This window comes from Megascapheus bottae, chromosome 7 (genome assembly GCF_031878675.1).
Source record: "Megascapheus bottae isolate mThoBot1 chromosome 7, mThoBot2.hap1, whole genome shotgun sequence".
In the NCBI taxonomy this organism is placed as follows: Eukaryota; Metazoa; Chordata; class Mammalia; order Rodentia; family Geomyidae; genus Megascapheus; species Megascapheus bottae.
Window position 1 is genome coordinate 22,545,457 of NC_143515.1, and position 21,026 is coordinate 22,566,482.

Here is a 21,026-nt window from a genome sequence, read left to right on the forward strand (position 1 = left end):
AAAGCAGGCATTGAAATAAAAGTTGTTGTTGTTTTTATTTTAGTTCATCTAAGCCAGATATGGTGATATATGTGTATAATTCCAACTAGCTACTACAGTGGTAGGCCAGCTCAGGCAAAACCATGAGATCCTATCTGAAAAACTAAAAGCAAAAGGACTAGGGATGCTTGCCGAGCCAATAGAACTTAAGTTCAATCTCCACCTCCACTGGAGTGTGAGAGGAAACTCACCCAACCCCATTTGCTTAAATTAAATCCGACTGGAGAGGTAGAGTTCAGCAAACACAATGGGGCTCGCGTTGAGATGTGACATGGGTGTGGAACAGAGAATGCCAGGTGGCTTACCTTTGACAGAGGAAAGACTGCAGCGGAATGTGTACCCACAGTGGAGTTCTGAATGTGAAGACCCAGAGCCCTGCAGAAATGGGCTACAGTCCAACACTAAGGCTGGAAGGTTCCGAACAGCAATAGGCTGGAAAGAGGCAACGGGGCATTTATCTAGGCCATATACACTTCCTGTGAGCACCCAGAGTAGGGCAGGGAGAGAAATGAGGTCCAAGACAGTCTGGCCACCATCCCCAGGGCTTATACAGAACAGCACCAAAGAGCAGAGTTGGAGAAATCAAGCTTGTAAGTCTGCAGCTGCAGGTGCTGCATGAGAGGCAGGGGCAGGGGTCGTTGATGAAGGCTCAGAGGAGCCCATACCCACCCAAGCGACAGAGAGTGGATGAAGCCAAGAGGCTGAGTTCCAGCCAACAATTTAGGTTATGGGGAAGCAGCAGGAATGACCCCATGAGATGCCCGTTATGAGAATGGCTTTCCTCCTAGACGGCTGGAAGAAGTTCGAATAACCTGTTCAGTAGAGGGACTGGTGTGGAGGCTGTTGCCATGGCACTGGGCTGGGAGGAGCGAGGCAGGATGTGGTCAGTATAGGTAATGGTGCCTGACTTTCCACTACTATTGGCCACATGGAAGTTCCCCCAGTGAACCAGGAAATCTGCAGAGTGCCCTGAAGGCCCATTTTGAAGAGCCCACCCCTTCTCTCTCTGTGCAAGTACTTGAACTCAAGCCTAACACCCTACTTCTTGGACCACAGCTCCACTCCTGGCTTTTTGCTAATCCCCAGGAGATGAGTCTCAAGGGCCTTCCTGCTCTGGCTGGCTTTGCACTGTGTTCCTCAGATCTCAGCCTCCTGAGTAGCTGGGATTTCAAGTGTGAGCCACTCGTGCTCGGCTTTCTGCCTCAGTTCTTTCTCTTTTTGGTGCCAGTCTTAGGACTTGAACTCAGAACCTGGGTGCTGTCCCTGAGCCTCTTTTGCTCAAAGCTAGAGCTGTACCACTTGAGCCATAACTCCACTTCCAGATTTTTTGTTGGTTGTTGAAGTTAAGAGTCTCCAGGACGTTCCTACCCAGACTAGCTTGGGACTGGGGCCGCAACACTCGCGCATTTCTGGAAAGTTTTCATTTCTCTGCTTTTGATGCATTTGTAAGTTTCCCACGTCTGCTTCTCAGCTCCTCTACCAGGCCCCAAGTGTCCCGGGGCCTCTCACTGGGCTGGAAGGTGACAACCGAGAAAAGGAGGTCGACTCTCCTGCTCAGTGGGAGCTTCTGGTGACATCACATCCTTCAAATGCCTGCCCAAGGGCTCAGCCCCCCCCACTCCCTACCCCCTGTCCACACCCCACTGCGTCCTGGGCGCCTCCCCTCATAGGCAAGCTTCAGTCTAAGCAGCGCCCTGGGGAGCGCGCTATGGCATCACCAGGGACCATCAGGCTTCTGTCCCTGACTCTGCTGCTCCGTGAGTTCGAGACCTCTCTCCACTGGACTCCCCCGCCCCCCCCCCGCCCCAGGGTAAGGAGGGGAGGGAAGGGGACAGGCGGTGAGTGACCTCGTGACTCAACTTGGTAACCTGCTCCCTTCAGATGCCACCGCGGCCCAAAGGCACAGCCAATTCCTTATGACGCCGCGGAAGGCCGTGGCGGAGCTGGGCAAGAAGATGGAGCTGGGCTGCCAGTTTCTTGGGAACAACCAGCCTTCTGGCTGCTCCTGGCTCTACCAGGGGGCGGGGGCGGGCGCCAGCCCCACCTTCCTCCTGTACGTCTCCCCCACCCGGATCCGAATGGCCAAGGGGCTGAGCCCGCGCTTCTCCGGGGCCAAGGCCGGGAACGTGTTCCACCTGACCGTGAGCCAGTTCCGCCTGGAGGACCAGGGCTACTACTTCTGCGCGCTCGTGGGCAGCGGCGAGGCGGCCTTCAGCCCCTTCGTGCCAGTCTTTCTGCCAGGTGCGGGAGGAGGAGGTGCGGCGGGGAGCGCGGGGCGCGGCGGGGCGCGGCGGAGCGCGAGGGGCGGCGGGGCGCGGGGGGCGCGGGGAGCGACGGGGCGCGGCAGGGGGCGCGAGAGGCGTCGGGACGCTGGGGGCGCGGGGAGCGGTGGGGCGCGGGGGTCGCGAGGGGCGTCGGGGCGCGGGGGGCGCGGGGCGCGGCGGGGCGCGGGGGGCGTCGGGGCGCCCCACGCCCGGCTCCGCAGCCCCTCGGCGCCCTGGGGGACCCGCTTAGATACGGAGGAGCAGGGATTGGACGGGACTTTCTCGGCTTGGCGATCTGGGCTCCATTTGGGGGTGCTTGTGCGGGCGGCCCTAAGCCCAGGCAGCGGTCAGCGCGCATCCAGGGGTCTCTTCTCCCCACGGAGGGGGCCAACCCGGCTGGGGCGCTGAGGGAGGAATTGGGCGGGGGCCGGGCCATCCCTAGCCTGGCCCCCGACTCCCTGTTGATCCCGCAGCCACCACCACGGCACCAGCGCCGCGCCCGTCCACACAGGCGCCCCCCACCACGACCTGGCAGCCAGTGACCCGGCGCCCCGACCTCTGCGGGCACAAGGCAGGAGGCACAGGTGAGGCGGGAGAGGGTGGGGGCGCCCCCAAAAGGCAGCCCTGACCATCGGAGCTGCCTCGAGCCTAGAGCGCAGTGTCATTGTGGGGGACACCCACACTCCCCGAGTTCAGGGTGGAAAGAAGGGCTTGGCGTGGCCCGGAGGGACCCGCCACCCCAGCCTGCCCCTAACCGCTGTCCGCGGTGCTGTCAGTGGACGCGAGGTGGCCGGACTTTGAGTGTGACGTCTACATCTGGGTGCCGGTGGCCGGGCTGTGCGCCGTCCTTCTCCTGTCTGTGGTCACCACGCTCCTCTGCTACCACAGTAAGTCCCGCCCCACGACGACTTTTTTTTGGGGGGAGGGGGGGTTGTGGGGCTTGAACCCTGGGCCTGGGCACTGTCCCTGAGCTCTTCAGCTCAAGGCTACCGCCCTACCCCTGGGCCTCAGCCCCACTTCCCCTTTTTCTAGTGATTAATTGAAGAATCTCAGGTTCTTTTGTGCCTGGGCTGGCTTTGAACCGTGATCCTCAGATCTCAGCCTCCTGAGTAGCTAGGATTACAGGCGTGAAGCCACCGTGCCTGGCTTCCATCAGATTCTTACCTCCAATTAAACACCAGAAAATTGTGGCTCAAGTGGTAGAGGGCTAGCCTTGAACTGGAGAACTCAGGGACAGCATCCAGGCCCAGAGTCCAAGCCCAGGACTGACAAAATAAATGATGATGATAATTCTTCAACAGGGCTGGTGTTGCATTCCTGTAACCCTAGCACTAAGGCCGAAGGATGAGGCTAGCTGGGGATACAGAGGGAACTCTTGCCTAAAAGAAATTTAAGAAGTAGACACTGGTGGCTCACGTCTGTAATCCTAGCTACTCGGGAGGCTGAAATCTGAGGATCTTAGTTCGAAGCCAGACTGTGTAGGAAGGTCTGTGACGCTGTCATCTTGGAAAAGACGAGTGGAGCTGTGGTTCAAATGGTGGAGCACTAGCCTGGAACAGAAAAGCTCAGGACAGTACCCAGACCCTAAGCTCAAGCCCCAGACTGGCACCCAGCTCCACCTCAAAAAATTATCCCCAAAGAAATAGAAAAAGAGAAGAAATGCTGTTTTAGAACTAAAAGAAGGGCATTCACTTTTATCCTTCTTTTTTTCTTATCCAGGAAACAGAAGACATGTTTGCAAGTGTCCCAGGTGAGTATAAGCCTGAGCCTGCTTACCTGGGTGAGCAGTTGATGGAAACCATTCTCAGAGAGAGAGAGAGTATGAAAAAGGGAGGCGGGTGGGAGAGCAGTGTGATGTAAGTATTTCTAGTTTGGCCCACCCTCTAGAATATTCCACCTGAGAACTTCTTCAGCTCATCCTAGCTCAAGTATTTGAGGAATCCTTCCTTTTTTATACCTTTTAAATTATTATTATAAAAATGATATACAGCCCTGGGTTAGAATCCTCAGTACCACACATACACAGAAAAAGCCGGAAGTGGGGTTGTGGCGCAAGTGGCAGAGCGTAAGCAAACAGTGTCCAAGGACAGTGCCCAGGCCCTGAGTTCATGCCCCAGGACTGACAAAACAACAACAACAAAACAAAAACTAGGGCCAGGAGTGTAGGGCCCAGAGTATGTCATCCCTTCCTTCACTGTCTCCCAGTTTTTCCTTCCATCCCCATCCTCAAGCATAGCTCATTTTCAATATAGCATCTAGTGAATACCACTCTGCACTTGTTCACCTTTTGTCCCTCCATTTCTGTGTCTCTCCCCCCGCAACATCCCTCCCAAAGACAACAAAGGTAAAAAGCATCTTGGTTCCATTTCCTGGAGTTCTTTTTTGTTTGTTTGGGGTTTTTTTTGTTTTGTTTTGTTTTGTTTTTGCCAGTCCTAGGGCTTGAACTCAGGGCCTGGGCACTGTCCTTGGACACTTTTTGCTCAAGGCTAGCACTCTACCACTTGAGGCACAGCACCACGTCCGGCTTTTTCTGAGAATATGGTCCCGGGGAATAGGACCTAGGGCTTCATGTATGTTAGGTAAGCACTCTACCACTAGGCCATACTCCTGGCCCTTTTGTTGTTGTTGTTGTTGTTGTTTTTCCAGTCCTGGGGCATGAACTCAGGGCCTGGGCACTGTCTTTGGACACTTTTTGCTCAAGGCTAGTGCTCTGCCACTGGAGCCACAACACCACTTCCTGCTTTTTTTGGGGTATGTGTGGTACTGAGGAATCAAACCCATGGCTTCATGCATGCTAGTCGAGCGCTCTACTACTAAGCCACGCTCCTGGCCTCCTAGAGTTCTTTTTGATAACTATTATTTTATATGATCAGAGGCACATAGGTATGGTGCCTTTATCTTTGGAGGAATCCTTTCTAAATGTCATGCTCTCTAAATTAAGCCATTTGATGAAAGCCTACAATGCACTAGTTACTTGATTTATACAGTCAGCCCTGCAAATCCATTACTTCTGCATTTGTACACTCAACCAATCTTGGATGGAGGACATTTTCAAAGGACTATGTCCATATTGAACATGTATATATTTTTTCTTGCCATTATTCTCTAGAGAATACACCATATCATTGATTTGTACCATATTAGGTATTATGACATCTAGAGGGGATCTGAAGGGTAAAGAGATGTGCATGGATTATATGCAAATACAGTGTCATTTTATTTATTTTTTTTAAACTTTATTTTATTTATTTATTTTTTTTGCCAGTCCTGGGCTTGAGCTCAGGACCTGAGCACTGTCCTTGGACTTTCTCAAGGCTAGAGCTCTACCACTTGAGCCACTTTGAGCTCCAAAGCAACTCTGCCTCAATTAGCACTCTGCTGCCAGATTAGACACCACAGTCTCACAGGGACTTTGCTTTGCCCGGGGTTGGCTCAGAACTTGCGCGAATTAAACCCTGACGCCAGGAGGGCCATCCAAATTGTAGAAAAGGCAATTTCCCAGCAACAAGTGAACTATTGTGACTATTCTAAACCCTGGGGAGTTTACATTTTAGCTATTTCTCACTCCCCAACTGCTGTATTGTGGCAGGATGGCCCACTTTTATGGCTTTATCTACCATCAACACCCGGCAAAGTGCTGACCCCCTACTACGAATTGGTAGCTAATCTGATACATATGTGCCGAGTGGATTCCCGTAAATATTTAGGTCAGGAACCTCATTTTATCTGTGTCCCATATAATCTACAACAACAAGATTGGCTATTCGCCCATTGCGATTCTTGGGCCATTGCTTGGGCCAATTATACGGGGAAAATTTTGCATCACTACCCGTCTAACAAACTTCTCCAATTTGCTGCGTGTCATACGTTTCTATTTCCTTCCATAGTACAGGCCTCGCCTTTATCTTCTGCTGCTTTGGTATTTACAGATGGATCCTCTAATGGAAAGGCTGCTTTGACCATTAATGGGAAAACTCAATCTTGGGTTACGGGTTTTTCCTCCGCCCAAGAGGTGGAATTAGAGGCTGTTTTACAAGCACTCGTCCTGTTACAAGACGAGCCCTTTAACTTATACTCAGACAGTCAATATGTAATTCGTGCTCTTCAAGGCATAGAAACTGTTCCCTTTATTGGAACTACTAACTCCAATATTCAGACCCAATTTCGCCAAGTACAAACTTTGCTTTGTTCTCGCAACCACCCCTGTTTTTTTGGCTTCATTCGAGCTCACACTAATCTTCCTGGCCCTTTAAGTGAGGGCAATGCAGTTACTGACTCCGCCACCAGAGTTTACTTAACTCAGGTTGAACTTGCTAAGCAGTCACGGTCACTGACCCCACAGTCAGTCCCCAACAGATGAAAGTATCTCAGATTTTATACATAGGGTTTTCATTTTATACTTCTTGCTACTTGCAAGAATTCACTTTGAGTTCTTGCTTCAAATTCAGCATTTTGCACATCGTTATTTGAAACAATTAAAAATGTAACAAATACTCAATGCACAAGTTCTCAGTGAAACACCAAAGGCATCAAGACTGTAACGTGGAAAGATTCTTAGCATTTTCATTCCTTGGAGTAATGCTTTTATAAGAAGGTTCTTTATCTCTAACTGTTCTAAAAACCCTCTCAGAAAATTTTGAAATGAGCGACACTTAAATCTTTCCCCTAAACACAAAGCTATGCAGGTTAAACACGCGAGGCACTTACATTCCTGGATTAATACACTCAATGAGGATGGAGGTTTGGGGGATGAGTTGTGTCCATGTGACACACATGAAGTCAGTACATTAACATCAGTTTGCAGGATTCGTTGTAAAAGGACTTTTAGTTCAAGCAGCTCCACTTGGCTGATGGTGATTGGCTCACATGATTCTCTACTTCTCCTCCTCCAGGGTCAATCTCCTAACCTATCCTGCCCAGTGCAGACCTCCCTGAAATTGCTGTAGACTCTCAAGGACATCAAGCAGTGAAACACTTGTCAGGGCTGTTAGGTTTCAGAGGCGGAGGGGCTGGGGTGGGGGGAGTGACTCAGGATGAATGCTGCTTGGAAGGGCCCTTGCTGCAATGACAATCCACTGCCTTCCTTTCAGGCCCCTCGTGAGACAAGGAGGCAAGCCCAGCCCTTCTGGGAGATACAACTAACTTGGCACACAGGGCTGTGCAATCACCACTACGTGACAACAAACTGACACCTCTTTTTGCAAGAGAGCAACTTCTCAGAAAAGTTTTCCAGCCTTCCTTCCTATGCATTCATTCTCATTATTTTTGGGTGGGGCAAGTTGGGAAGAGTTACTTCTATTTACTTGGATACAAACACAAAACCACATCATGTCTGTGGTACACCACGAGTCACACACAGTGCCCACACAGTGGGCAGAAAGCAGCACACCAGAGCTACCCAGAGAGCCACTTCACAGAGTCATGCTGGTAGAGCCAAAGATGAGGTGAGGATCCATTTAGTTGAAACCTTCCTCATCCATCTTACATAAGAAGCTGGAGTCCCCAGATAGAAGTGGCTTGGACACAGTAAGGGAGGGAGCCAGAGCTGGAAGACCTCCTGTCTCTGCCAGCTTGAGGCTCTTTTCTCCACATCATTCAGGCCTGTCTTCCAGAGGCCAGTAGTTGGGTGGAGGGAGGGGGGAGGGAGATCCTTGTGTTTCAAGGGAACAAATATTTCTTCTACACCTGTGGTCTACTCAGTACTGGGCTCTAAGCCTGGGGAATAAAGACAATAATGCAATAAAGACAAGAGAACATCTGCCTTTGACAGGACTCTGTTACTGAGCAATAGCTGATCTTTTTATACTGAAGTGTGAAATTGCACAGACAGCACAAATTCCTACAGTAAATCCTAGAAAATAAAAACCCCTCGATCACTAAGGAAAAATCCTGGTAAATAATGGTAAATACGTCACTCTCCCATTTCTTCATTGGCAGAAGGTGGGTGAACAAATCTGTACATGTGAGATTCCAGATTGGAACACAGTCCTGGGTCATTGTGATGTTTATATTTTGTCATCACAGGGAAACTATGGGGAGAGCTGTCAGCACATTTCCTGATATCCAGCAGAACAGAGGGGGGTGTGATTGAGAGTCAGATCTGTTACCCCCAAACAAATTTCTCCTTTTACAGTATTGTACAAGTAATGTGTACTTGTTGCAGAAGATAAACTGTATCGCTGGCAGTTTTTTTTCTTGTTATTGTGAAGGTGATGTACAGAGGGGTTCTAGTCACATGTTAGATAACAAATGTTTCTCTTTGAACAGTGTTACATCTCTCATTTTGTTTTCCCTGACAGATTCCTCACCCCCAATAACTTTTAATTTGTGGTTATTATCTGTATCATTTTCCTGATTGTTTTCATGCATATATGTAAAATATTTTAAATAGAATTATACTGTGCTTTTATAAGTAGCTTTGATAAATATATCATCCTTTTAATGACTAAATAGTATTCTATCTTTTTGGTTGGGCTTCATTTCTTCTATTACTTTGTGTTTGCTTTATTTCTTTTTCTTTCTGCTATTAACATTGCTGACAATCTGAACCCATCTTTCTTTAGGGTGAATACTTAATCAGATCAGTTTCCACCTTTACCCTGGACTCTTATTATTTCATCAACCAAAATGGATTAGACTTTTCCATCAGCTTCCTTCTCATTGTTTGCTTAGAAACAGATGCAATGCTCTCTCATAATTATATTCATTTTGCTATTGAGGTAAACATATACATACAAAAAAAATAACAAACCTCACACACACTGGGCAAGTGTGAGGGCCAGAATGAGTGAGGTACTGAGGTTCAGTACAGGAGCCAGGGTGTGACGTTCTGGCAGCAGCAGAGCCTGGATGGATTCCAGCGCTTCCTTGAGGAGAGATGCACCGTCCTACAGCGGTGGCTCCCCTTCTCATGGGAGAAACATGAAGATGGTCCAAAGGCAAGAAGACGGAAGAATCTGAACAAATAAGTTCCTGTAGCAGTTACACTGCTTTTGAGAGCCCTCTAACATCCTCCTGAATTCCCCATGGTTTTCGCACCAGTGGCTACTTCCTCCTGCCTTTGGGCAAATTCTTCTTGGCAGTTCCATCACCAATGGAGACAGGCAGCAGGCTTCAAGTTGTTTATTTTTTAAACCAGAGGAAACTAAAGCAACAACAGCAGAGCGATCAAAGGTCAACAGGGTAAAGCTTGCTTCATGGTTCTAACTACTCAGTCTCTGGGAAGTGTTTTCATTTGATAACTCACTCCCCACTTGTAAATTTTTTTTCCAAAGGAACACGTGTTTATACAAAATTTAGAGCAGCTCCTAGAACGTGGCAGGCAAATAAATACATGCAATACTTGTTTTAGAGTGATATCTGTATGTACTTTGAATACAGCAACTTATGCTTCCTCATTCCTGTCCTCCCCACCCTGCCCCCAACCAGGACACCTCTTCGTAATTTTTTTTTTTTGGCCAGTGCTAGGGCTTGGACTCAGGGCCTGAGGACTGCCCTTGGACTTTCTCAAGGATAGAGCTCTACAACTTGAGTCACAGCACCACATCCAGCCTTTTCTGTGTATATAGTACTGAGGAATCAACCCCAGAGCTTTGTGCATGCTAGGCAAGCATTCTTCTACTAGGTCACACTCCCAGCTCCTTTGTATCTTTTTAACATACGTTGGTAAGATGTTAGCCAGTCTCTTCAGTACTACTTTGGCCACTAGCTCCAAATGTGAGTCGAGATCCACAAAGATTCCAATAGGCAGGAAATATTCTAGAATTTCAGATAATACAGGCCCACGTCCAACTCATACCACAGAAAACCAATGTCTGAGATGAGTGCTGTGGAGAAAGGCTTTTATTCAGTAGTCAGGTAATAGATGAGCTTTGCTCACACATCAGCTTCTCTACTCCAGGATTGAGGATGCAAATAAAAGGTGTGTCAACAAGAAGAGAACTATTATTCACATCTCTCTAAAAATGAGAACTGATATCCCAGGAATTTAGACACCACTTCTTTCTATGGTCTAGCTTCTGCTTACAGTGGTGGGTCTTTACAAGAGAAGGGGGAAGAGTATGCAAGTGAAGCTCAAGTTAACCCTGTAGTACAGTATTTTTGGAAATGAAGGAAATCGAGCCCCAAAGTTAAAGAAGTAAAGGAGGCAGGCAAGATGTGAAGACAAGAGATCAAACATCTCTTCATTTCAAACTACATGGAGTACCCAGTCACATATTTCTCACACTAATAGTAGTACAGAACAGGGTGAGATGGTGACAGATTTGTTTTTTTTTGTAGTACTGGAGTTTGAACTCAGGGCCTCACATTAGGTAAGGACTCTATCACTTGAACCAAATCACAGATCCAGACTCTAAAAAATTTTTTACCATGTACAAAGACCCTGGCAAACGCAGACAGTGACCCCCCCCCCTGCCCCACAATCAGTGCCTTCATGTTCCCTCCTTTGTATCTCCATAACCTGGCACATTTACACAAACTGGTTCCACAAGACACTTTTTAGATGTGCATTTCTTTAATTTTTAAAAAATATACACAGGAGCCATGTGTTTTACATAGGAATACACACATTAACAAAGCATTTCTTATAGTTTTTCAAAATTCTATTATATCAGTCCAAAATTTATAAATTAAATATATCAGAATTTTTAAAGTTAAACGAAATCCCTGAAACTACTGGAATATACTAGACTTTCTTTCCAAAATCAAATGAGCAGAGGATGAGCATGGTTTGTGTTAAATAAGGTTTATTGTTAACTTTATTGCCTCTAGTCTAGAAGATGCAACTTTATTGTGCCTTTGCAAACAGGATACATCTCTTAAAAAATTGATCAAAAATTTCCATACATATAGCTCTATACGATAGAATACAGTGCAACACTATTCTTGTTACATAATTATAGAAATACTATAGGACCCAAGAGCACAGGGTAAGCAAAAGACATACAATCCTGAGCCTTCTGAATAAGATGATTTGATGAATCCTTTTAGTGTAGGTCTAGAAAACACAGAGAAAAGAAAATACATGCATACTGCAGTCATGAGCGAACACACTGATCACCTGTCTCCACTAGACACACGTAGGGGTGAGGGTGAATTCCTAAACACATGCACACTCACACTTCCTTTCCCTCCCTCCCTCCCTCCCTCCCTCCCTCCTACATTCACTCTCACACTTTCCTAAAAGAAAATATCAGGCACTAAATCCTATAAACCCCACATCTGCTGGCTGGAGGAGGTTAAGTGACTGCTAAAAGATGTGTACAGCCTCACCCACACCAAGAAACAAAGCATGTGCTGTAAGCCAGTTCCAGCTGCTTTCACCTCTTTGGAAGTAAATGAAGCAAGTGCCCATTATCGTTTAAAACTAGCCTTAAAAAAAAAGCAAAACTTTCGCTTTTCTTGCTATGTTTTAAAGTAAAATCAACAGCGGGACATTCACCCTAAAACTAAGTGCCTTGTCTGCTAGTAAAATACATGTCATTCTATTTTTGGTATCTATTCAATTATAGTTTAATACGAAAAGTTTGTGAAGCCTGTACCTGTTTATGGTAAACACTGCTGAACCACATAAAAACCTACCACAGGCTTATGAAATACCAAGCCTTGTAAGTGTTCCTTACTGTGCATTTCTTCTGTGCACTTTAGTGTTACCACAGATCATGTATGTAAAGTGATGAAAGGTATTTGGTTTGTGTCTTCACTTTCTAAATCTGAGTGATAAAACTAACCAAACCATGCCTCCATACCTTCCCTGAAGATAACCTGAGTCTGATGACTAAAGAGACCAATCAGCATGGCTGTCAGTCTACTTTATTGGAGGTTGTGCTAGAAAGCCAGTGGGCGAATGTGAGTCTACCAGCAGCTCGTCTTGTGCGGATAAACCAAGAGCTCTTAGCTTTTCCCAAAGGCTGACACCTTTGAGGTGGAAGTCACTTAGAACACGGAGAATACTGAATCTGAACTGCATAACCTGTGGGACCACCAAGAAGGAAGGAACGAAGGAAGGAAGGAAGGGAGGAAGGGAGGGAGGGAGGGAGAGAGGGAGAGAAGGAGGGAGGGGAAGGAGGAAGGGAAGAAGGAAGAAAGAAAAAGATCCTGATTTGGTGTGGGTTTTAGGGTCTCTGTGTACTTTAGCTGCTGTAGAAAAGTTGAAACAAAGATGTATTTCGTAACTTTATTTTCAATTAAATGCTCACACACTCACAAAACACACATCCTTATGAATGAGGTGGCTCTTCAAATTCTTTAAAATAAAGAGGCACCAATACCCGTTCATTTATGTATTAGAAGTCTCATATAATCATCAATAAAACAGAAATATCATTTGCAATGACAATGCAAAGGAGGAAAAAAAAAAAGATCAAAAAGGTAACCTTAGCCAGTATGAAGAGTGTACTAGAAAACACAAATGCTCTGGCTGACATCTAGAGATTTGCTGATAAAAGACTTATTGGTTTATTATAATCCCATGGCCTTTGTTCATAACTGGTAATGGAAATGGCTCTTAAAGAAGCTTAAGACACCACTCTGAAAGTTTCCAATGTATGCTATTCATTTAACTTGGCTCTAGCACTGCCTCTTGTTGGGAGACAGGAAGAAACCAATAGCATTACCCTACGTGCCAACTGGCATGTGGCCTCGGTGATGATGCAGTTTTACCACCACTATGAAGATGTTACCTAGCTAGAGTAGAAAGGACATATGCTGTACTTCGGCATCTTTGGTTAAGGTGTGGCCTCTTCAAATCCACCCCTCCTGTACATTTAGTCTCCTATGGATTTTGAGTTCATGCACTTAAAAGAAGGTCACAGACATAATAGTAAATTGTCAGGTCAAGAGTTTCAATGTCTTTTGGCCCTTTTCCTGCCCAGTGAGACTATAGGACCAAAAAAGGTGTGAAGTCAAATGCTTGTTAAATAAAGCATGTTTATCTTTAAAGTTTCATGAGCTGTACAGGAAACTGTTGTTACGATTCCTAACACCAGGAGAAGGATAAAGCAGAGTCTTTGTCCTTAAAAGTGGCTTCAGCCAACTGTGCAAAGGGTTTGCTACCCCCTACCCCCTCAAAAAAAGGCTACTAGCTTGGCAGCTGGTCTGTTTTGCTCAAACTTTATAGGAAGCTTCAGTGATGTCATGTAGCTGTTTGAGGTCAAAAAGAGAGAATAAACTATGTATTAAGGTAAATTTGGCCTAGGGAGAAAAAGGTTTAAAGAACTAATGCTCAATAATTTAATTCAAAGGAACGACTATATATAGTAACCAAGTTTACACCCTAGACTGAGCACTGCCTGGCACTCTCTTAACTTTTCTCCAACAACTTGTTGAGAGCTTCTTTCGCTTATTTAGTGGAAGGGGCCTTTATAAAGTGCCAACAGTGAAGCAGCTATCACAGTGGGCCAGAATAAGCTGGACAAAGCAAGCACTCCAAGCAGTGCTGACTGTGATTCCCAGCTAACTTCACAGCACACCAGAATCAACAGGAACCATAAAGGAACACAGCGATGACCTGTAGGGTTTCTGTGGTCTCCCTTTGTTTTTCCCCACAGCAAAACCAACCAGGCTGATGTGCTACTGTAAATGCTGCCAATTTCTCACGAACTTAGCACCGAATCTGTCATTTCCCCCTTCCCTTGATTTAAGTCCACTCAGAGTTTAAAATGTTGATGTCACGTTTCTCCTTGCTTTTTTGCCTTTTTTCTTTCATTCATCAGAGTATTCCTATGTTCATGTTCAGTTCCATGTCACATGTGGGGGGAAAAAGCCGGAAAATATTTGGTGATTTCCATGTAACAATCTTCTCATGATGAAGTAACTTCATGAGTTTAAGTCAGAATTATATCCACAGAAGTCTTTTCCATGTAGTTTCTCATACAGAAAAAGATTCTTACACATGGCTCTTTCTGGACAGTGCATTAAATGAAGATACCTCACAAGAGAAAAGATCGTTATCTGTAGCCATTTGAATAATATACAGGATTCACAGTCAATGAGATGATACACTTTTGCAGAGGAGTCACTGACCAGTACACAAATCAAACACAAAAACAGCAGTGAACATATTCTGCACTATGGAAAAATCATTAGCGTCTACCTTTAAGGACTTAATAGTGGAGTCTGGTAACCACACTGTAGGACTGGAACATGCTACTTCCCTTCCAGATGCACAATGTTTGATGCTGGTGCACGGTATCTATACACACACATGCACAACACTGTGTCTGTAGCGATATACAGATGCGACACATAGCCAAGTCCTGAAGACAGATTTCAAAGGAGAGGCTACCAAGACCAAGAGAGCATATATATTAAGAACACTTCTAACTTCAGAATTTCATTTATTGAACACACTTTAAAAACAAGCACCTCTTGGCAATAAAAGAACAAAACAACAAAAAACCGTAATACTTCTTCCACTCTATTCTAGTGGAAGACTTGTCACACCAGCCTGCTAAATTCATGATGGGATTTTAAACAGGCAGCCCACTGGGGCTACAAGCAGAGCTCAAATGCAGGTGTGCTGATTTCGAGGCGAGAGCTGGAGCAGAGGAAAACATCAAAAAGCAAATTTGGAATATATCACAGCTTTCTTCCTTAAGCAAAAACAAACAAAAAAAAAATAAAAATTAGTTTTCAAACCACAATTCAACTTGTCAAACTTTCTCTGAAGAATTTTCATTTAATTATATCATGTATATACACATATGTGCATATACATATGTATGTATACACACATATCAAGAAAGCTTTGTCACAAACACTCTCAGGCTTACAATTATCAAGAAAAGGAGAAGAGTAAAAGCAAAGGAATATTCAAACATGGTGGGGAGGTCAATTCCTGTTTCTGCTCCTAAGAAGTAAAAAAATCACCATATAATTAAGTACAAAAACCTGCATTGAATGACAACTGCTGGTGTATTTACTTGATCAGAAATGAAGACCAAGCAGATAATAAAGCCCTATGGTAGCACTCATCTGGAGCACTCGCTCAAGTGTGTACACTAGCATGCTGGCAGAGTTTCTGGAGCGTTAGCTTATATAAACACAGGAGTCCTTGGTTAGCTGCAATCAATGGAACGTTCTCTTCTCAAATGCACCCACAATTCAGCTTCACTTACAAATCATTTCTTCAGAAAAATATCTGTTTGGCATCTCCTGGACTTTGTTCCATTGGACAATAGGGACATTTTAACCTAGAGACAAGACAAAGTCAAGGAAATGGGTCAGTACCCAGCATTCCATTTTCATTGGGTTGCAGAATATCATTAGCAATTAAGCACACACCAGTTTATGCACACACAAACAGTGTATGTGTCTGTATTTGTCTAAAGGATGAATTATGGTTTCCCTTACAGTGCTGTAAGAAATCAGCAAGTCTGAGCTAAGACCACCAAGCTACCTGGATGGCTTCTAATCACAATGGCTCTGCACTGCCAGGAAGCTGCAAGGTGTATGAAGGGAAAAGAAGGTTTTTTTGTTGTTGTTTGTTTTTGTTTTCTCCTAGCTAGGGTCATCTTAGAAAAAAAGAACCTTATTGTTATGGAGTAGAAGTGAATACCAGTGAAAATTTTCCTAGCTGGCAGAGCTAGAAATGGCTTCTGACTTTTTTTTTTAAGTTGAGCTTAAAAGAATCACATTATACATCCTTTGAATTTGCAGTTGTACTGCTAGGAATTTATACATCATATATAGATAAGGTAATTCACTTTAGCACTACTGATAGTTATCAATTTAAACAGGAAACTGCATAATGCTACCTAAATAATCCTGTTTCTATATGGAACAATACTCTGTAGCTTGAACAGAAACAGAACAGGCTCTCTCAGTAGCATATAAAAAATCTCCAATCAGTAAGCAAAGAAATCAAAGTAGGACCAGAAAACAGAGGTGTAGGAGATATCACTTTCTAAGAGCCATTGATCAGAATTACAAATCTAATCAAATAGTAACATATTAAATATCCCCAATTTTTGCTAATATGTGCAAGAAACCTATTTCTAAATCTAGCTGCTACATGTTTTTCTTCCTTTATGTTTCCACCAACTTCCAAAAAGATTTATTCACCAATATCTTCAGAAGTCAGACACTTACTTGCTACCATTGAACATTTTATTCAGGGCATCTCTTGATATAATATGACCACAAACCAGTTTCATGGGTGGATTGTTATCTGTTGTTTGCTGACGAAGAATGGGACAGGCAAATATAGAGTGATACCAGCACTTTTTACCAAGGTCCACTTCAATCTGTCCAAAACAAGTAAAAAAAAAAAAAGTTATATTTCAAAAACCAACCACAGATGAACCTGTCTATACTGTGTGACAGGAAAGTCGATCAGATCTATGCACCTGCATGGGATTTTCCACAGTATTCTTCTCAAAGACTGTGAGTCTTGAAACACCAAGCTGTGTTAAACCAGACTTCAAAAAGACTCCAAATCCCCAGGTCTGATCAATGTTAGGGTAAGGCTCTAAAAAGTAAGCACCTTTGCCTTTTTTATGGACAGGGTTATTCCCATTGCCTGATGTATGTTAGGCAAGCACTCTACCACCAAGTCACAGCCTAAACCCTCTTGAAAATACGTCCTGCATCTAGCAGTAAAGCTACCAGACATCCTCACAGATAATCAGGGGATAAAATTGCAGCACACATCGCAAGGTGATACAATTCCATTCAGTAAATACTCCAAAGTCAGCCTAACATAAGCTTCAGATCTGAGTTTCTCATGTTTTGTGTATAATGCTCCAGAGAAACCAATTGAAACGGCATTATTAAACCAAAAGTCAAAAGGACATTTGGTGATCTGTAACCATCACAGACTAACGTACACTTGTATCAGCGTTTTGGGGTTTTTTTGGGGGGGTGGGGTGGGGTGGGGTGGGTCATGGGGCTTAAACTCGGCCTGTTGAGCTGTCCCTCGGGTCCTTTTGTGCCTGGGCTGGCTTTGAATCTTGATCCTCAGATCTCAGCCTCCAGAGTAGCTAGGATTACAGGCGTGAGCCACCATGCCATACATTTAACATGTCATATTAAAGCCTATGAAATCATCTAGTAGACTATCTGGTAGATAATTGAGCCCTCACAAATACCACCTTTCCTTGATATTAAACCAACAATGGTTATCAGTATGAAGTCCATTACTAATGCTCTTTCAAGAAAACTGACAAAGCTGCCCAGCATGGTGGCTTGGGTGTGGTGGCTCATGCCTGTAATCCTAGCTACTCAGGAGGCTGACATCTGAGGATCATGGTTCAAAGCCTGCATGGGCACTAAAATGTGAAAGTCTTATCTCCAATTAACCACCAGAAAACCAAAGTGGCACAGTGGCTCCATAGGGCGGGACAATGCCCAGAGCTCTGGGACAATGCCCAGGCCCAGAGTTCAAGTCCCACAACCGAGAAAAAGAAAACTGACAAAGCCTAACAGTGCAATCCTGACAAAGGCTGGCCTGATCCCACCCTCTAGTTGCTTTACAACCTTTCTCTGCCCCCTGCCCATAAGATTTCCGTCAATTCAGATTCCAATCTGCTCTGTCCTAGTGTGCAAGTGTCAAAAGATGCTTAAAGCACAAGTGGGAGGCTGCCAGAAGCCAGACACTTACTTGCTCAGGAAGTGACTGAAGACAAGTTCTTTTCACTTGCTCAAATTAACAACCAAGAAAACAGGGTGTTGCTTGTGTCCTGACCACAAGCAAAACTGGGATGACACCTGTGCCTTTAAGCACAAGATCTTTAAGGAGAAGCTGGGATAACCAAAAGATAGGCGTACCGGCTAGACAAGCAGAGTAACTGCAGATAAACCTATGTGCAGGTGGGGCAAACGTGTAGCAAACCAAATGCAGATTTGAGTGCTAGAGAATCTGTTGACACTGTGTGACAGGAATGATAATTCCAAGTTGAAGCTTTAGTGCCTACTACCAGAGGAAAATACACACAACTGTCATGGCAGCCACAATGTATCAGTTAGTACGAGGTTTAGCTGCCCCACAGAGGATGGTTCCTCTTTTTAGAAAGGAACAAAAGAAAAAGTCAACTTCACTACAGAACATACTGCATTTGTGACTCACTCCAGCTTAAAGTCAAAATTTTGGGACCATTCTTTGAATGTCTACAAATGATTCCTAATATCTATTTTTCTTATTTTTAGTGGTGCTGGAATTGAACTCCAAACCTCACATATGCTAGGCAAAGCACTCCTATCACTGAGCCACTAATTTCATGGACTTTCATGCCTAGGCTGGCTTTGAACTGGGATCCTCAGATCTTAGCCTACTGAGTAAATAGGATTACAGGAATGAGTCACCAGTACCTGGCTTTCGGCCTTTTTTTTTTCATATATTTTATATTGTAATTAATAGAAGGGTTACATTATATTCACCAGATAGAAGGTGGATTACTTCACAAACATTGATACCCTTTCTCATGTCTTGGTCCCCAATTCCCTCCCCCAACCCCTGCCCCTCAGCCTTATTTTTAAATCATGTCTATGTATATAAAATGAAATTCCTATCAAATGGCTATGACCCTGTCTCCTGGTTAAAAGGCAGGCTGAACATTTTAAATTCTTAAAACACCCAAGTACTTCTATAACAGAAAAGGTAAGAAGTCAGAGGAACTCACAGGTAATTCATCTTTCTGGTTCCAAACTCCAGTGCACTGCCTCTGTTCAATCACAGCTTTGATGTTAATTAAAGCTGGCAGTGCCACACAACCTGCTGAAAAACTGGGAGCAAAGAGAAAGTGTTAGACTCTGTGTACGCAGATCCTGGCCAATGCCCCCAAATAAGTACATTTCGTGTAGTTACTGAAACGTGGTCCCTATTTAAAAATAAGACCTAACATTTATGAAATGAATCTAACCAATATGGGAAAAATGAAGATTAAAAGACAAAGGGCAAGTTGTTAAAAATAAGCATCTTAAAACTGTTATTTTCGGTCCAGGAGTTTGGCCTAATGGTTAAAGTGCTTGCCTAGCATGCACGAAGACCGGGGTTCAATTCCTCCGTACCACATACATAGAAAAAAAGCCAGAAATGGTGCTGAGGCTCAAGTGGTAGAGTTCTAGCCTTGAGAAAGTTCAAGGACAGTGCTCAGGCCCTGAGCTCAAGCCCAGGACTGGCAAAAAAAAAAAAAAAAAAAAAAACTGTCGTTTTCTTTTCCTTCTCCCTCCCACCTTTTTTTGTTGGTCATGGGGCTTGAACTCAGGACCTGGGCATTGTTCCTGAGTCTCTTTGTGCTCAAAGCTAGTGCTCTATCACTTGAGCACAGCATTACCTCTGGTTTTGAATGGTTAATTGGAGACGAGTTCACAGGGACTTTTTGAGATGGTAAAATACGTATCAAAACAAAGATCATTTCCTTTTCTTTTGGGGGGGTGGGGTGGGAGGGGAAAAGGACAGTCAGGAGGTTTGAACTCTAGACCTGAGTGCTATCCCTGAGCAGTTTAGCTCAAGGCTAGCACTCTACTACTGAGCCACTGTGCCACTTCCAGTTTCCTGGTGGTTAACTGGAGATAAGTTTCATGGACTTTCATGCCTGTACTGGCTTTAAACCAAGATTCTCACATCTCAGCCTCCTGAATAGCTAGGATTACAGGTGTGAGTCACCAGTGCTCAGATAAAACTGCCATTTTCTGATAGGGAGATTATTTTCCCAGTAACTGTAAATATCAACAGTTCCATCCATTACAAATAGCAGCAGCTTTTAGCAGCAGCACTGAAGGATCTATCACTAAAAGGAAAAGGCATGAAGCTTGTCAATTCAAATGGCATCTGAAGCAAAAATAGGAATTAAAAGCTAGGACTCTTTCACCAATGGTTTCAACATTCAAATGTTCTCTGAATTGGTCATTCAACAACACATAAGGCACATACTCCCTGATCTCTCCCTTCACAGATGATGTATCGGTACACTATAATACATATATACACACATATACATATGTGTACGTGTAAACCACATAGTAATATTTAAAATGCAAATTGCAAGGAGAAACATTCTGCATCCTCAATGATATAGCAGAAAATTTAAAAACATTATTCATTTAAATATTATAAACACACTAAATGTTGTCAAGTACATTCTTTTTTTTTTTTTTTTTTGCCAGTCCTGGGGCTTGGAGTTCTTGGGCTTTCTCAAGGCTAGCACTCTACCCTTGGGCCACACCACACGTCCAGCTTTTTCTGTGTATGTGAATGATATCGAGGAATCGAACCCATGGCTTCATGCATACTAGGCAAGCACTCTACCACTAGGCCACATTCTCGGCCCTGTCAATTACATTCTTATAAAAATAAGTATACTGTGGGGAGGGGGGGAGAGCAGAGGGTAATGGGTACCAAGACATGTGAAAGGGTATTAATGTATGTGAATTAATGTACCTTCTATCTGGCAAATATCATGTAACCCTTTTATTAATTACAATAAAAAAATAAAAAATAAAATAAAAAAAAAGTATACTCAGCTAAGAGCAATGGCTCATGCCTGTAATCCTAGCTACTCAGGAGACTGAGATCTGAGGATTAAGGTTCAAAGCCAGCCCAGGTACAAAAAGACCTGAAACTCTTATCTACTAATAACCTCTAGAAAATGGAAGTGGGGCTTGGCTCAAGGGTAGGGCAGTAACCTTGAGCTAAAGAGCTCAGGGAGAGCTCCCAGGCCAAGTTCAAGTCCCATGACCCACCAAAAACAAAACAAAAACTATACTCTTTGAAATAAAAATAAT

The 21,026-nt window shown here is 44.3% G+C and overlaps 2 protein-coding genes across 5 annotated transcripts in view; one reads left to right on the top strand and one right to left on the bottom strand.

The window, feature by feature from the left end:
• The first annotated feature begins 286 nt into the window (after nucleotides 1-286).
• On the top strand, nucleotides 287-8,701 carry Cd8a (CD8 subunit alpha). Its single transcript, XM_090337552.1, has 7 exons — nucleotides 287-481; nucleotides 1,511-1,796; nucleotides 1,921-2,280; nucleotides 2,777-2,887; nucleotides 3,080-3,190; nucleotides 4,023-4,053; nucleotides 7,394-8,701. Exons 1-7 carry the CDS (start codon nucleotides 287-289, stop codon nucleotides 7,443-7,445), a joined length of 1,146 nt encoding a protein of 381 aa, XP_090193678.1. The 3' UTR covers nucleotides 7,446-8,701.
• Nucleotides 8,702-12,408: 3,707 nt separating this feature from the next.
• Rmnd5a (required for meiotic nuclear division 5 homolog A) overlaps nucleotides 12,409-21,026 on the bottom strand; it is a 54,159-nt gene continuing 45,541 nt past the window's right edge. The window contains exons 7-10 of one of the 4 annotated variants that reach the window (XM_090336535.1): nucleotides 18,923-19,025; nucleotides 16,395-16,549; nucleotides 15,422-15,496; nucleotides 12,409-14,232 (exon numbers count right to left, since the gene is read on the bottom strand). In XM_090336535.1, coding sequence (XP_090192661.1) covers nucleotides 15,433-15,496; nucleotides 16,395-16,549; nucleotides 18,923-19,025 — 322 coding nt within the window. In that variant the 3' untranslated portion in view covers nucleotides 12,409-14,232; nucleotides 15,422-15,432. Of the gene's footprint in view, nucleotides 15,497-16,394; nucleotides 16,550-18,922; nucleotides 19,026-21,026 lie in introns of all 4 variants that reach the window. The other 3 variants (XM_090336534.1, XM_090336533.1, XM_090336532.1) reach the window with 3 other exon arrangements.

What these genes read in the sequence shown, in the direction of transcription:
- Cd8a (XM_090337552.1), top strand. Translation starts at nt 287, where the DNA reads ATGGGGCTCGCGTTGAGATGTGACATGGGTGTGGAACAGAGAATGCCA. An exon ending in CAGCAATAGGCTGGAAAGAG is followed by an intron (nt 482 to 1,510) that starts GCAACGGGGCAT and finishes TCTGCTTCTCAG; the next exon opens with CTCCTCTACCAGGCCCCAAG. An exon ending in GCACAAGGCAGGAGGCACAG is followed by an intron (nt 2,888 to 3,079) that starts GTGAGGCGGGAG and finishes CGGTGCTGTCAG; the next exon opens with TGGACGCGAGGTGGCCGGAC.